We start from the raw sequence: 12920 nt of genomic DNA, 5'->3' as shown, positions 1-12920 counted from the left end.
ATTATTGCTGATACGTCCTTACCCTTTCCCTGACCTGTTCATGATTAACCACTGTTTCTTTATGTTTTCCCATCCATGCCGGCACAGCCATAGTACATGGCCACTTCCCTTCAATAATAAAAATGGAGACTCGCCTGTCACACTATGTGGTGTTATTCTGTAATTCCATAGCATGTCCCTAATTTGAGACTTCCACGATAAATTGTTGTACAAGGCTAATTGAATATTTTCTCCCAATACTCAATTAAACCTTTCAACCATGCCATTTCCTCTTGGATGATAAACTAGTATCCTACAATGTTTGATTCCCCAAATCTTGAGGAAGTTCATAAATTCATCAGAAGTGAATTGTGGCCCATTATCACTAACCATTTTTCCGGGAAACCCTTCCCTTCTAAATATTTCTTCACAAAATGCAATAACATTACTTGTCTTCACCTCCCTTACAAATGCCACCTGAGGCCACTTTGAATAATAGTCCATCATGACTATGGCAAATCTTTCCTGGCCACCCAAATACTCAAACGGCCCACATATATCTATAGCTACCCGCTCCCATGCTCCACCGGTATTTCTTGCGAATCAATCTTCGTTTCCGACAACACATGCGACTTGTCACTACACGAGCACGCAACGCAATTCCTTACATATCTTTCCACACATTTATCCATACCCGGCCACCAGTAATCTGCACAAACTTTTTTTTTCATTGCAGATATGCCCCCATGTCCTTCCTGCATTAACTTTAGCACTCTCACTTTCAACCCCTCTGGTACCACTAATCTGTCACCTCTCCTCAGCACACCATCCATAACAGATAGTTCTTCCCACACCTGCTTAAATTCACTAATATCAGCATCTATATGTTTTTTTTCCACTTCACCCATCTTCGGTATAGCTTTCACAATCTTACTCAGCAACACATCCTGCCGAACAGCAGTTACCCACTCTTCTTGATTAATGGCCCTCCAAGTTTCCGAGATATCTGCCACCACCCATTCATCCCCAATAAATTCATCCCCATCATCCACAGGTAGTCTTGACATGCAATCAGCGTTAATATTTTTTATGCCCGGTACATAGTTCATCCTAAATGTGTATTCCTGTAGTCTATACATCCATTTTGCTACTCTTGGAGTTGCTTTTCCGGCCCCTTTGGTAGTGAACATGTCTATTAAGGGTTTATGATCTGTCCTCAATTCAAATACTGTGCCCCACACATATGTTCGAAAATGCTGTACACTCCACCAGCACACTAATGCTTCCTTTTCCACTGTTGAATAGGTTGGCTCTGCTCCTTTCAATGTTCGTGATGCAAATGCCACCACTCTTTCTTTTCCTTTATGTTTTTGTAATAATGCTGCTCCCAAGCCGTAATTGCTAGCATCCGCTACAACTATCGTCTCATCCTCTGGATCGTATGGTTTAAGTGTAATGGCTTGAATTATGGCTTCCTTGATTACTTCAAATGCCTCCTGACACTCTTTGGACCATTGAAAATGGCATCCCTTCTTCATCAAATTTCTTAATACATGTACTTTCTCTGCAAAGTGTTCTACAAACTTCATGTAATATTCAGCTAATCCCAAGAATGATCTCAGCTGCTCTTTGTTCTGCGGTGTTGGAGCTTTCTCTATAGCATTCAATAACTTCTGCTTAGGTTTTACGCCTTGATGATTTAACATATGTCTAAGGTATTCCACCTCTTCCACGCCGAATTTGCACTTATTCCTGCTTATAGTAAGCCCAGCTTCCTGCAACTTCCTTAACACTACTGCTAGTATTTCATCATGTGCCTGCTCGCTCTCTCCCCATACCAGCACATCATCTTGGAACACCAACGTGTTCAGCACATTGTTCAGTATTCCTTGCATTACTCTTTGGAATACCGCAGAGGCAGATGCCAGGCCAAAAGGTATCCTCACAAACTGGAATGCTCCCTCGGTTGTGATGAAGGATGTCAAATGTCGTGATTCTTCTGCCAGACACATCTGGTGATACACACTTGATAAATCCAGCGTCGTGAAATACTTCCCTCCTCTCACGCTGGCTAACATCTCATGTATCCTTGGCAATGGGAACCGATCAATTAAAATAATGTCATTCAGATCCCTCAAGTCCACGCACATGCGGATCCTGCCATATTACAATTGGACTCAGGCACTCGGACGCTTCTATTGGTTCGATTATACCCTCATCACACAACCTACAAAGTTCTTCCTTTAATTTGTTCCTCAGCGATATTGGTACCACTCATGCCTTATGTACCTTAGGTACTGCATCCTTTTTCAACAGAATCTGGTATTTAAAATTTTTGAGACAACCCAGTTTGTCTTTAAACACCTCTGGAAACTTAATCACCCACTTTTCTTCTATACCTCCTTTTGTTAACAAAACTTGTTCCGGGTGATTTGGATCTAACACCACATTTAACGCACGTTTCTCCCTCCATCCGAGCAATGATCGTCCTTGTCTTACAACATGTACTTTCGCTCGCACTTTCCGGCCTTTGAATCTTAAATCTGCTGCAAAATAGCCTAAAACAGGAATTTTCCCTCCACCATACCCTTCCGGTGACACATCAGTGGGCATAAGTTTGTTGTTTCCCAAATTTCCCCATTCTTGTTCATCAGTGTGGTTCCATCATCCACAGATAACACTTCTACTTCTTCTTCACTATTACTATTTTCCATCTTTCCATTATTCTTTACTATATTCACTGCCTTTCTGAATTTGTGTTCACCTATCATCCTGCACACTCTTGCAAAATGCCCAATTTTCCCACACTTAAAACACTTAGGGGGTTATTACAACTTTGGAGGAGGTGTTAATCCGTCCCAAAAGTGACGGTAAAGTGACGGATATACCACCAGCCGTATTATAAGTCCATTAAATCCTATGGAACTCGTAATACGGCTGGTGGTATATCCGTCACATTTGGGATGGATTACCACCTCCTCCAAAGTTGTAATAACCCCCTTAGTATTTATAGCCGGCCAATTTTTTTCTTCTGCTAGATGTTTATTACTTCCACATCTAAAACACTCTTTTCTCTTCCCCTGGCCTTCATCAAATGTATTCTTGTTCTTTTTCTTAGGGTATCCTACCTCTCCAACTACACTCTGTTCTTTATTGTAATTTTGAGTATTGAGGGCCTCATTCCGAGGGCGGCGGGCGGCGGTCGCCGCCCGCCTGGCGGGAACCGCCATATGGCCGCTCCGCGGTCGAAAGACCGCGGAGGCCATTCTGGCTTTCCCGCTGGGATGGCGGGCGACCGCCAGAAGGCCGCCCGCCAGCCCAGCGGGAAACCCCTTCCCACGAGGAAGCCGGCTCCGAATGGAGCCGGCGGAGTGGGAAGGTGCGACGGGTGCAGTTGCACCTGTCGCGAATTTCAGTGTCTGCTAAGACACTGAAATTCTTTGTGGGGCCCTCTTACGGGGGCCCCACGACACCCCATACCGCCATCCTGTTCCTGGCGGCCGAACCGCCAGGAACAGGATGGCGGTATGGGGTGTCAGAATCCCCATGGCGGCGAAGCAAGCTGCGCAGCCATGGAGGATTCCTGAGGGCAGCGGAAAACCGGCGGGAGACCGCCGGTTTTCCTGTTCTGACTGCGGCCAAACCACCGCGGTCAGAATGCCCTGCGGAGCACCGCCAGCCTGTTGGCGGTGCTCCCGCCGACCCCGGCCCCGGCAGTCCTTGACCGCCGGGGTCGGAATGAGGCCCTGAGTTCTTTAACATATTGAGTTGTGCTTTCCATATGTCTTGCAACTTCTACTGTTTTATCCAAGGTGGGATTCCTTAAACTTAATAACTTCTCCTGTATTTTCGTGTCTTTCAATCTATTGATGAATTGATCCCGTATGATCTCATCATTTAAATCTCTGAATTTACAAGAAATGGGCAATCTACGTAGACTATTTACATATTGATCTATTGTCTCACTTGGTTTCTGAGTGTATGAAAAAAACCTGTGTCGCTCCACTACTATATATTTTTTTTTCCATAGTTTTCTTCCAATGCCGTCATGGCACTCTCATAAACATCCTCCTCTTGATCCGAGTCTCCTCTTGTGTACTTTGTAATGGTAACGTTTTTAATACTTTTCTACCTTCAACTCCTAGACAATGCTTTAGAATTGCTAGCTTCCTCTTTTCCACGTACATTTCCCCACCAATAGCTTCCAAATATGTAACAAAAGCCTCTTTCCAATCCCCCGATGTCATACAAGGTTCTCCTGGTAGTTCTAAAAACGTTGGTGGTGGAAATATAGATTGTGTTGCCATTGTTCGCCTTAAAAATACTAATATTTCTATGTTATGTATCCTTTTGTGTACTTATAATATTATAGTCCACTGTACTTCCTTTGATGGTAGACACCTTCTCTCCTTGGCACTGGTTTAAATTGTATCCGCTTGCTTGGCAATGTATATGTTTTTTTTAAAAAATTGCCGCACACACGTTGCCAAGCACAATCAGCTGTGTTGATTCTTTCTTCCCTTGTAAGCGCGTTGCTGAGCAACCATACGCGTCAGCCGTATATTTCTAGTCGCACACGAATGCACGTGCGTCTTCGTGCATACAGTTTAATACGGACGCTGTTCAAACAACGCCGCTTTCCGATCCCGTGGTCACCGCCCTTGGCTTCATACCTTTGTGGCTCCGCCTTTGTTTCTCTGTCTCCGTCTCCGTCTCCGTTTCGTCGACATTGCCTTTCCTCCGTGCCACACCACAGCTGATGCCGCTTTCACCGGTCCAGGGTCGCTTCTTTGCCGATCCCAAAAAAAAAAGGTTTATACGTCACCCTCGTCGCCACTGTTACGTTGAAGACACCACATGGTACGGGTTTCTTTTGATGCTTCAAGTATAGTTTATTTGTAAATACGACCCTGGTCCGGCTGTCACCACTCCAACATCTTCTCTTCCTCTGCCCACATTCCAGAACCCCACTGTTGCTGGGAGACGATCGGACGATCAGAATCCCGATGACATAACACCATAAGAATATAACACATGCCAGGCCCAAGACACTCACCAGGGGGTTGATGACTGCATTGTGTGAGGGCAGGCAAAACCCTTTCAGGTGTGAGTAACCTCTCCTCCCGTCCCTCCTAGCACAGATGTCTCATCAGGAAATGCAGACTACACCCCAGCTCCCTTTGTGTCACTGTCTAGTGTGAGGTGTAACCAGCCAAACTGTCAAACTGACCCAGACTGGGAATCCACAAACAGGCAGTCACAGAAATGGTATAAGCAATGAAATGCTCACTTTCTAAAAGTGGCATTTTCAAACACACAATCTCAAAATCAACTTTACTAAAAGATGTATTTTTAAATTGTGAGCTCAGAGACCCCAAACTCCACATGTCCATCTGCTTCCAAAGGGAATTTACACTTTAATCAGATTTAAAGGTAGCCCCCATGTTAATCTATGAGAGGGACAGGTCTTGTTACAGTGAAAAACACATTTAGCAATATTTCACTGTCAGGACATATAAAAGACATTCCTATATGTCCCACCTTCACCATACACTGTACCCTGCCCTTGGGGCTACCTAGGGCCTACCTTAGGGGTGCCTTACATGTAAGAAAAGGGAAGGTTTAGGCCTGGCAAGTGGGTACACTTGCCAAGTCGAATTTACAGTTACAACTGCACACACAGATACTGCAATGGCAGGTTTGAGACATAATTACAGAGCTACTTATGTGGGTGGCACAACCAGAGCTGCAGGCCCACTAGTAGCATTCGATTTGCAGGCCCTGGCACCTCTAGTGCACTTTACTAGGGACTTACTAGTAATTCAAATATGCCAATCATGGAAAAGCCAATCACATACACATTTTGTACAGGAGCACTTGCACTTTAGCACTGGTTAGCAGTGGTAAAGTGCCCAGAGTAACAAAAACAGTAAAATCAGAGTCCAGCACACATCAACAACCTGGGGAACAGAGGCAAAACGTTAAGGGAGACCACGCCAATGATGAAAAGTCTAACACCTTGTCTGCCTACCAGGATATGGGAAGAGAAATCAAACTCACCAAAAAAAGGGGAAACATTCTAAGTACTTTAATTCATGCCAAGATAAGATATGGGCCAGAGGTGCCCCACCTTAGAATCAGCTCCTCCATTCCCCGTGCACAAAGAAATGAACAGCACTACCCTGATTGGCTCATACTCAACAATGCTATTAAGAGCTTCATAGGACTTTCATTTATAGTACTTCAACCTATAATCTGTTGTGATGCCACATGCTTTTCAGTGGACAACCTTAATAATTATGTTGAGATTTAAATCTGCAAACCTTATAAATGGATCCTAAAACGTTAGCACATGAATCACATAAAATCACAAGTTTTCAATAAGAGCACAATTCAAAACAACTTCAGCTATTCTTGCAAAGCATTACAGTGCAATACAGATTGTCAAGCATGCACAACAAAGGACGCACAACATGATTGACATAACACCACTGCTATTTGCACCCCCAAAAACATGTACTGATTCCGAATCTCACATCACATGACAAATCAAATACACTGTCACGGGAAACGTCTTTAACCACGTGTTGTAAACAGCATGGACATTTCCCACGCAAGCGTAACCATGCTTCCAGAATAACGACTGCCTTTTTCTGTGCAAAACTACGTATATCTGTGGTTAAGGCACAGAAAAAGGAAAAGATCAGGAGAGGATGTGGTGAGGTAAGTGGGGCTGGGGCAGTGTTGGGGGCAGTCATTTTTTAGGGTGGAGGTGGATTAATGGCTCGCGGTTGGTGGGTGGCGGGGTGGCGGGTGTTTGGCTTTTTTTTTATACAGGCAGAAGTGGGGGGTTTGGGGAAGTTTTGTTTTTAGAGTTGACGGTAGGTGGGGAGACTGAGTAGTTTACTTTTTAGGGGTAGGAGCAGGGGGTTCAGGTAGTTTTATTTTTTAGGGATTAGGGTGGGGGGGGGTCCGGAGTAGTTTAGCCAATAGGGGTGGGGATCGTTTTTAGGGCTCAGTGTGGGTGGAGGCTGTCAGGGTAGTTATGTTTTTAGAGTGGGGTGGCCGAGGTAGTTTTGTTTTTAGGGCTTAGTATGGGTGGGGGTGTGGTGTGTGGTAGTTTAGCTATTAGGGGTAGGGTAGTTTTGGGCCTCAGGGTGGGTGGAAGGTGTCAGGATAGTTAAGTTTTTAGGGATGGGGAAGGGGGGGTCAGGTTAGTTTTTTTTTAGGGCTTTGGGTGTGGTAGTTTAGCTATTAGGGGTGGGAGTCATTTTGGGCCTCAAGGTGCATGAGGGGGGGTTGTATGACAGAACCACAAAACCGTTTCCACATATGCCTTTGCTAGACATGCTTTTACAACTAAATTCATGCATGGAAATGCCGCAGTTGTGGATCTGACCACGTTGTTAAGGAATGCGTGTAACCCGTCACAACCTGCATAAAACAACTGACCATGCATGACAACTGTCTTCACAAAGTCCTATTTATACTCATGTAATGGAACTCCCAACAGCTGTAACAAGTCAGAACATCTAGTGTACTACTACTGGTGTACTTGCATTATTCCACAAATGCCAGCACGGTGCGCCAACAAAATACTAAAGGACCAATATGCAGGACTACGGGCCGCATAAGCCTCAAAGGGCGAGGGAGCGAGGAAACTTAAATAAAATACACGCAGGACAATAACCACAGACCAAACCATGAAGGTTTATTCAAAATGAAGAATCATTACCGAAAGCAAAAGTCAGTATCAATATAATTCATTATAATTGAGAGGTTTCAATATAAGGGTGATCGCCAGCAATGTATCAAAAGTTAGAACCAAAAACTATTCCAATAACAGACTGACACAGAGACTGCTTGGTGTTAAAGCAAGGAAAGGCCTGGCACACACATCCCAGAATAGACACATTTTATAGGGTCAAAGGAGTAGAAGACCACTCTCCTCATGTGGCGTGTTGTGGCAACATGGGCTGGACTGATAAAGTTAGGTAACATAAGCCGATCAACAATTATCAATTGTGTTGCATTAACACGTAATCAAAAGACCGCCCAAAGATTAAACAATTACATATCCAAATTACTCTACAAGCAGGGAATATGACATTGCACTTCTAAACAATAAACCATTTAAATGAGTAAACAAACGGTTGTGGCTGCAAACCGCAATAGCCGTGATCATTTGCAACATTACATTTCATTTGAATCCCATTTCAACTATCCTATGAAAATCATACTCAAGAGAAAACATGCACATAGGAAACTTCGCTCCTAACCTTTAAAAGCCACCTTGTCTTCAGCCATCATTACAAGTAGAGAAAGTACCAGTGACTTTATTTTGCAGCCTTTTAATGCTCCCTTGATCAAATGCAAATGAACAGTAATTATAATTAATAAATCTGCTCTAACACCACAACTAAATTCGGTACCTTATACTTGGCTTCTGAGTTTCTTGTATCGATCTATACACTCTGTTGCTTGTAAACTTTATACTGAAGAATACATCTTTCAATCACGACGACGTGTTTCAATTTAAGTTAATAAAACTCAGTTTATATGTCATTCCTTACTCAAGAATAGTAAAGCAGTGGAGCACATTTGTTTTTCACACAACTTGTGTCCTGTATGTATACAACTGTGATATGTGTGACAGTTGGGACTGTCAGGGCGAGGCTTTCACCAACGCTGAGTTTGCTAATGTGTTTTCATATCCAAATCTGCTGTCTCTGAAAAATGTTCTTTGAGGTCTAAAGGTTTCCAACGAAGACAATAGACTGCGTCTGTTAAACCACAAGTCACACCTATTTGTAGAAGACATCTGTGTGAACTGGGCTGACAATGTCAGTACCGATAGGAACTTCTAATTTGCAATGTTTTCTTTTGCTTTTTCTCAAAGATGTGTCTGTGCACTTGTACATTTTCTACAAAGAACTCACATGTTCTGTCTTTTTTATAGGATGGATGCATTCAGGATATCCAATAATGTGCCATGTGAGGTCAGCTAAAAGTCTAGTTGATGCAAAATCAATTCTATCAAAGGGCATATGGGGCCCCATCCATGAGTTAGGACACAACCAGCAGCGCAGTGAATGGCAAATCATGCCTCACACCTTCGAAGCCATGTGCAATATGTGGACAGTATATGTGCACGAGAAAGTGCTAAATATCAGCAGGAATAAGGCTCACCCAAGCCTCCAAGAGGAAGAGAGAAGGGCCAGAACAATCCGCTATCTAGACAACGGATCAAGGCTGGACAGCTGGCATGAGGCAACCTGCCTGGAGACCTACCTGCAGGTGACGTTGTCAACAAATAATGACCAACCAGGAAATAACATTTCTGCTTGCAGATTTCAATCTTCGCACTTGCTTTTTACCTTATGGTGTCCGCTTTTAATTTCACGCTGCTACATCATTCCATCATGTCATTCCAGGCTCTGAATTCAATTGTAAAGAGTTTATTTCCTCTTTAAGGTGGCTTACAACCTTTTTATCTAATCATGCTGCTTTTCAAGACTCATACAAATATCCTTCAGTATGTGCCCTTAGTGTGGTTTTCCATAAACGTTTTGCTTTTCCCCCTCTGGTTTGCTGAAATTCGTTTTTGTTGGCCTTAGGACACTTAATTGCTGATAACCAGCGCTAAAGTGCTTGTGCTCACTTTTCATAACATGGTAAAATTGGCTTACAACCAAGAGCCACATTTAATGTACTTATAGGTCCTTAGTAAATTAGTGCAAAATATCCAGGACCATTAAATAAAATGCTACAAGTGTGCCTGCAGGAACTATTGTGCCACACAATTAAGTTGCCCTTTAAAACATGTCTCAGGAATGCCTCTGCAGTCTAGGTGCAGTTTTAAACTGCTAATTCAACCTGGCAATTACACCTTCCACCAGGTCTAAAGCTCCCTCATTAATACACGCAAGTCATCCCTAAGGTAGGCCCTAAACAGCACATTGTGCTAAAATAGGTTGGACATGTACTTTTAATTTTCAACGTTGTGGTAGTGAAAAACTTGTAAATTTGTTTATTTTTATTGTGAGGCCTACCTCTCCCATAGCATGACATTGGGTTACCTTATTACAGTTAACAAGCAATAAATTTTGATTGGGAACAGGTAGAATTGCCATGTTTGGTCGCAAAAGAAGTCTATTTTAAATTCCTCAATGGTATAGTTGGATTTTAAGTCACAGTTCTGAAAATGTCATTTATAAAAATTTGGCATTTTGCTCTCATAGCAATTTGGCACCTATAGCTTGTGTCTTGGTTCACGTGACTCTGATTAGCATGGCAGTTTGCCTTTGTGTATTCCTCCTAGACAATGAGACAGAGGGGGAATAGGTGCTGGCAGGTGGGCCATCCTGCCAGGATGCGTTGGACAGAACTGTTCCCTGCCCCACTTACATTTCAAAGGAGCTGTTTCAGCACATTCACAAAGGACATCTTTTTTCACCCCATGACTCTTGGAGACTGGGCTGGGAGGAAGGTAATTCCAGAACTATCTGTGGGGGGTTGGAAACTCCAGAGGTTTCTTCCACTTCAAAGCTAGCACCACACATGAAAACAAGACACTCAGATACACTATTCATTACACTCCTGGACCTGTGGCACAATTCAGGACTATCTTGTACTTAGAGGAATTCCCTGCTTCTTTAGGTCAGCCTTGTTTCTCTGAGGACTGCCCTACTGCTTGAGGCCTGCCTTGTTCTTCAGAGCATTGCCTGGCTGTCTGATGCCTTCCTTGCTGTTTGAAGGATAGAGGACAATCTTCTTGTTTCCAGGAAGACCTCAGTGACTCCAAAGGTCGGTTGACTGACCTCCTGTTCTGGCCTACAGGGACACAACAAATTCCAGAAGCCTCCCTGCAACTTCCCAGCTGAAATGCTGTATTGCACCTGCCTGAGCCAGCAAATGAATCTGCCTGAGCCCTGCTGGCCTCTGCTAGAGTGAGTCTCTGCTCTCCAAGAGGTGCAGCCCCAGGACCTGGATCCTTGTCTGGCATCAAGTGCACTCATGTGATAGAAAGGGAGAAATCCTGAAGTTTTGGGCTCACCGTGACCATGAATGGTCCCTTTCGTGCTGAGATTCTGCCACCTGCGACCACCTGCAAAAACCAGCAATGACCGGCAATGCAAGATCTGCAATTTGCATTACAGCAGCAACATATCACTGTGACTGCCAACACGAAGATCCAGTAACAATCATCCAAGACACCCCACTGGATCTTCACATTACTGAGATGAACATCCGTGATGACAGGCCTGCTCTTCAGGCCATAGCAATAACCATCCCCAATGCTCTCTGCGTGGCCTCCTCCACCTCGAACTGGACTCAGTGTGCCTGAGTTTGAGAAGGTAACTTTTTTAACAGGACTAACCTGCTCCTTGTATCAGGGCTGTGTTCTACTGCCAATGGACTGAACTTGTGACTTTCTCCTGGTCTAGCACGACCAAATGACTGGAAGTGGCACTTGGTGCATTAGGAGCTATACTTACCAAACACTTTTAAATTGCATATCTCCCATTCTCTAATTGGATTTTTGTCATTTTTTAAAACTCTTTATTGAAACATTGCTCCACATACATTAGGTACAAGAATGATATGGGAGTGAACATGCATTATACATTTCAGTTAAACCAGTAGATGACAACAGTAAATCGTGAGTATACGTTTAAAATAACACCTTAACGGCCAATGATATTTTGTAAGTCAAAGAGTAGAAGACACCCAATTGACAGTGCCCATCATTCCTTTTCCTTCTCCACCCCTATACTCAATCGCTTCAAAAGTTGCATCAGCTGCCCCACACTTTTTCCCAGTTCTTGGGACAGCCACTGTTTTGATAGACCACTTGCTGTGAATATTAACACCAGTCAAGTCGGACTCTCAGAGTTCTATCAGAGGCAGAGACGCAGTGCCTCAGGCTTGCGCAATATTACATTTAGTCATTCCCGCTGCAACTACCAGCCACATCTTTTTTTTATTTGGCCAGGCTGCCTCTCCTATTATAGCCAAGAGGAGTCATTTTGTGCCTAGGGGAACCTCCAGGGCTACTACCCAAGACATTCTCCGAACCATTTCCCACCAAAAGAGTTGTATGACTGGGCATTCCCAAAGGATGTGGAAGACTGTATCTTCCTGTCCACACCCTTGCAAACAAAGTGCAGAGTTTCCCCTTCCTATCTTTTAAAGTAGGGTTCTAGAATAGTATGTTCTGCGGATGATTCTCAGTAGCACCAGCTGAAATTGGGAATGAATCCCTATTTTTCACATGTTTTGTAGGGCCTCTGCCCTGTCATCGTCATCCAGGGCACCCAGGTCTCTTACCCAGACATCTATCAAAGCAACCATAGGGTTTGGGGAATTACTGATCAGCTTTTTAGATTATAGAGATGGTTTTATCAGTTATAGGCTCTATGAGAAGGTGACCCTTAAGTGGTGTCACCTTTGGCAGTTGTTCCCCCTCCATTATATATCTCTTATGTGAGTGCCCACGTTATAGGTATCTATATCACTCCAGCTTTGCCAGTTCATACTTCTGCTGCAGGAGCTCAAACCCAACCAGGGCTTGCCCCCTCAAAATATCTCCTAAACTGTCTATCCCAATTGAGTTCCATTTCGTTAAACTTTTTGGGTGTCCCACCTTTTGCAGCAGGTCGCTGTCCCATAGTGGGGTTTGATTAGGGAGCTGACTTCCCCATGTCTGTCCACCCGGTAGGCTGGTTCCCCAGCCGTTGATTGCCACCAACTGAGCAGCCTAGTAATATTTAAGTTAATCTGGGACTGCCAGTCTACCATCATATACTCCTCTTTGGAGGATGTTCAGCGCAGTTCGGGAGCCACTTCCATTCCATAACAAGAGGAGGACTTCATGATCAACTTTACGGAAGAACTCTGAGGGAATGTTAAAGGGTGTATTTTGAAGTACATATAGGAGG

General features: G+C 43.8%; 1 protein-coding gene across 1 annotated transcript in view; it reads left to right on the top strand.

The window, feature by feature from the left end:
* The window catches only part of LOC138265840 (TRPM8 channel-associated factor homolog), a 497333-nt gene that overhangs the window by 375290 nt on the left and 109123 nt on the right, over positions 1-12920 (top strand). The window contains exon 7 of the mRNA XM_069213933.1: positions 8939-9276. Coding sequence (XP_069070034.1) covers positions 8939-9276 — 338 coding nt within the window. The remainder of the gene's footprint in view (positions 1-8938; positions 9277-12920) is intronic.

Source organism: Pleurodeles waltl, chromosome 2_1 (genome assembly GCF_031143425.1).
Source record: "Pleurodeles waltl isolate 20211129_DDA chromosome 2_1, aPleWal1.hap1.20221129, whole genome shotgun sequence".
NCBI classification, from domain to species: Eukaryota; Metazoa; Chordata; class Amphibia; order Caudata; family Salamandridae; genus Pleurodeles; species Pleurodeles waltl.
The sequence above is the reverse complement of the archived record's forward strand: the minus strand, read 5'-3'. Positions and strand labels throughout refer to the sequence as shown.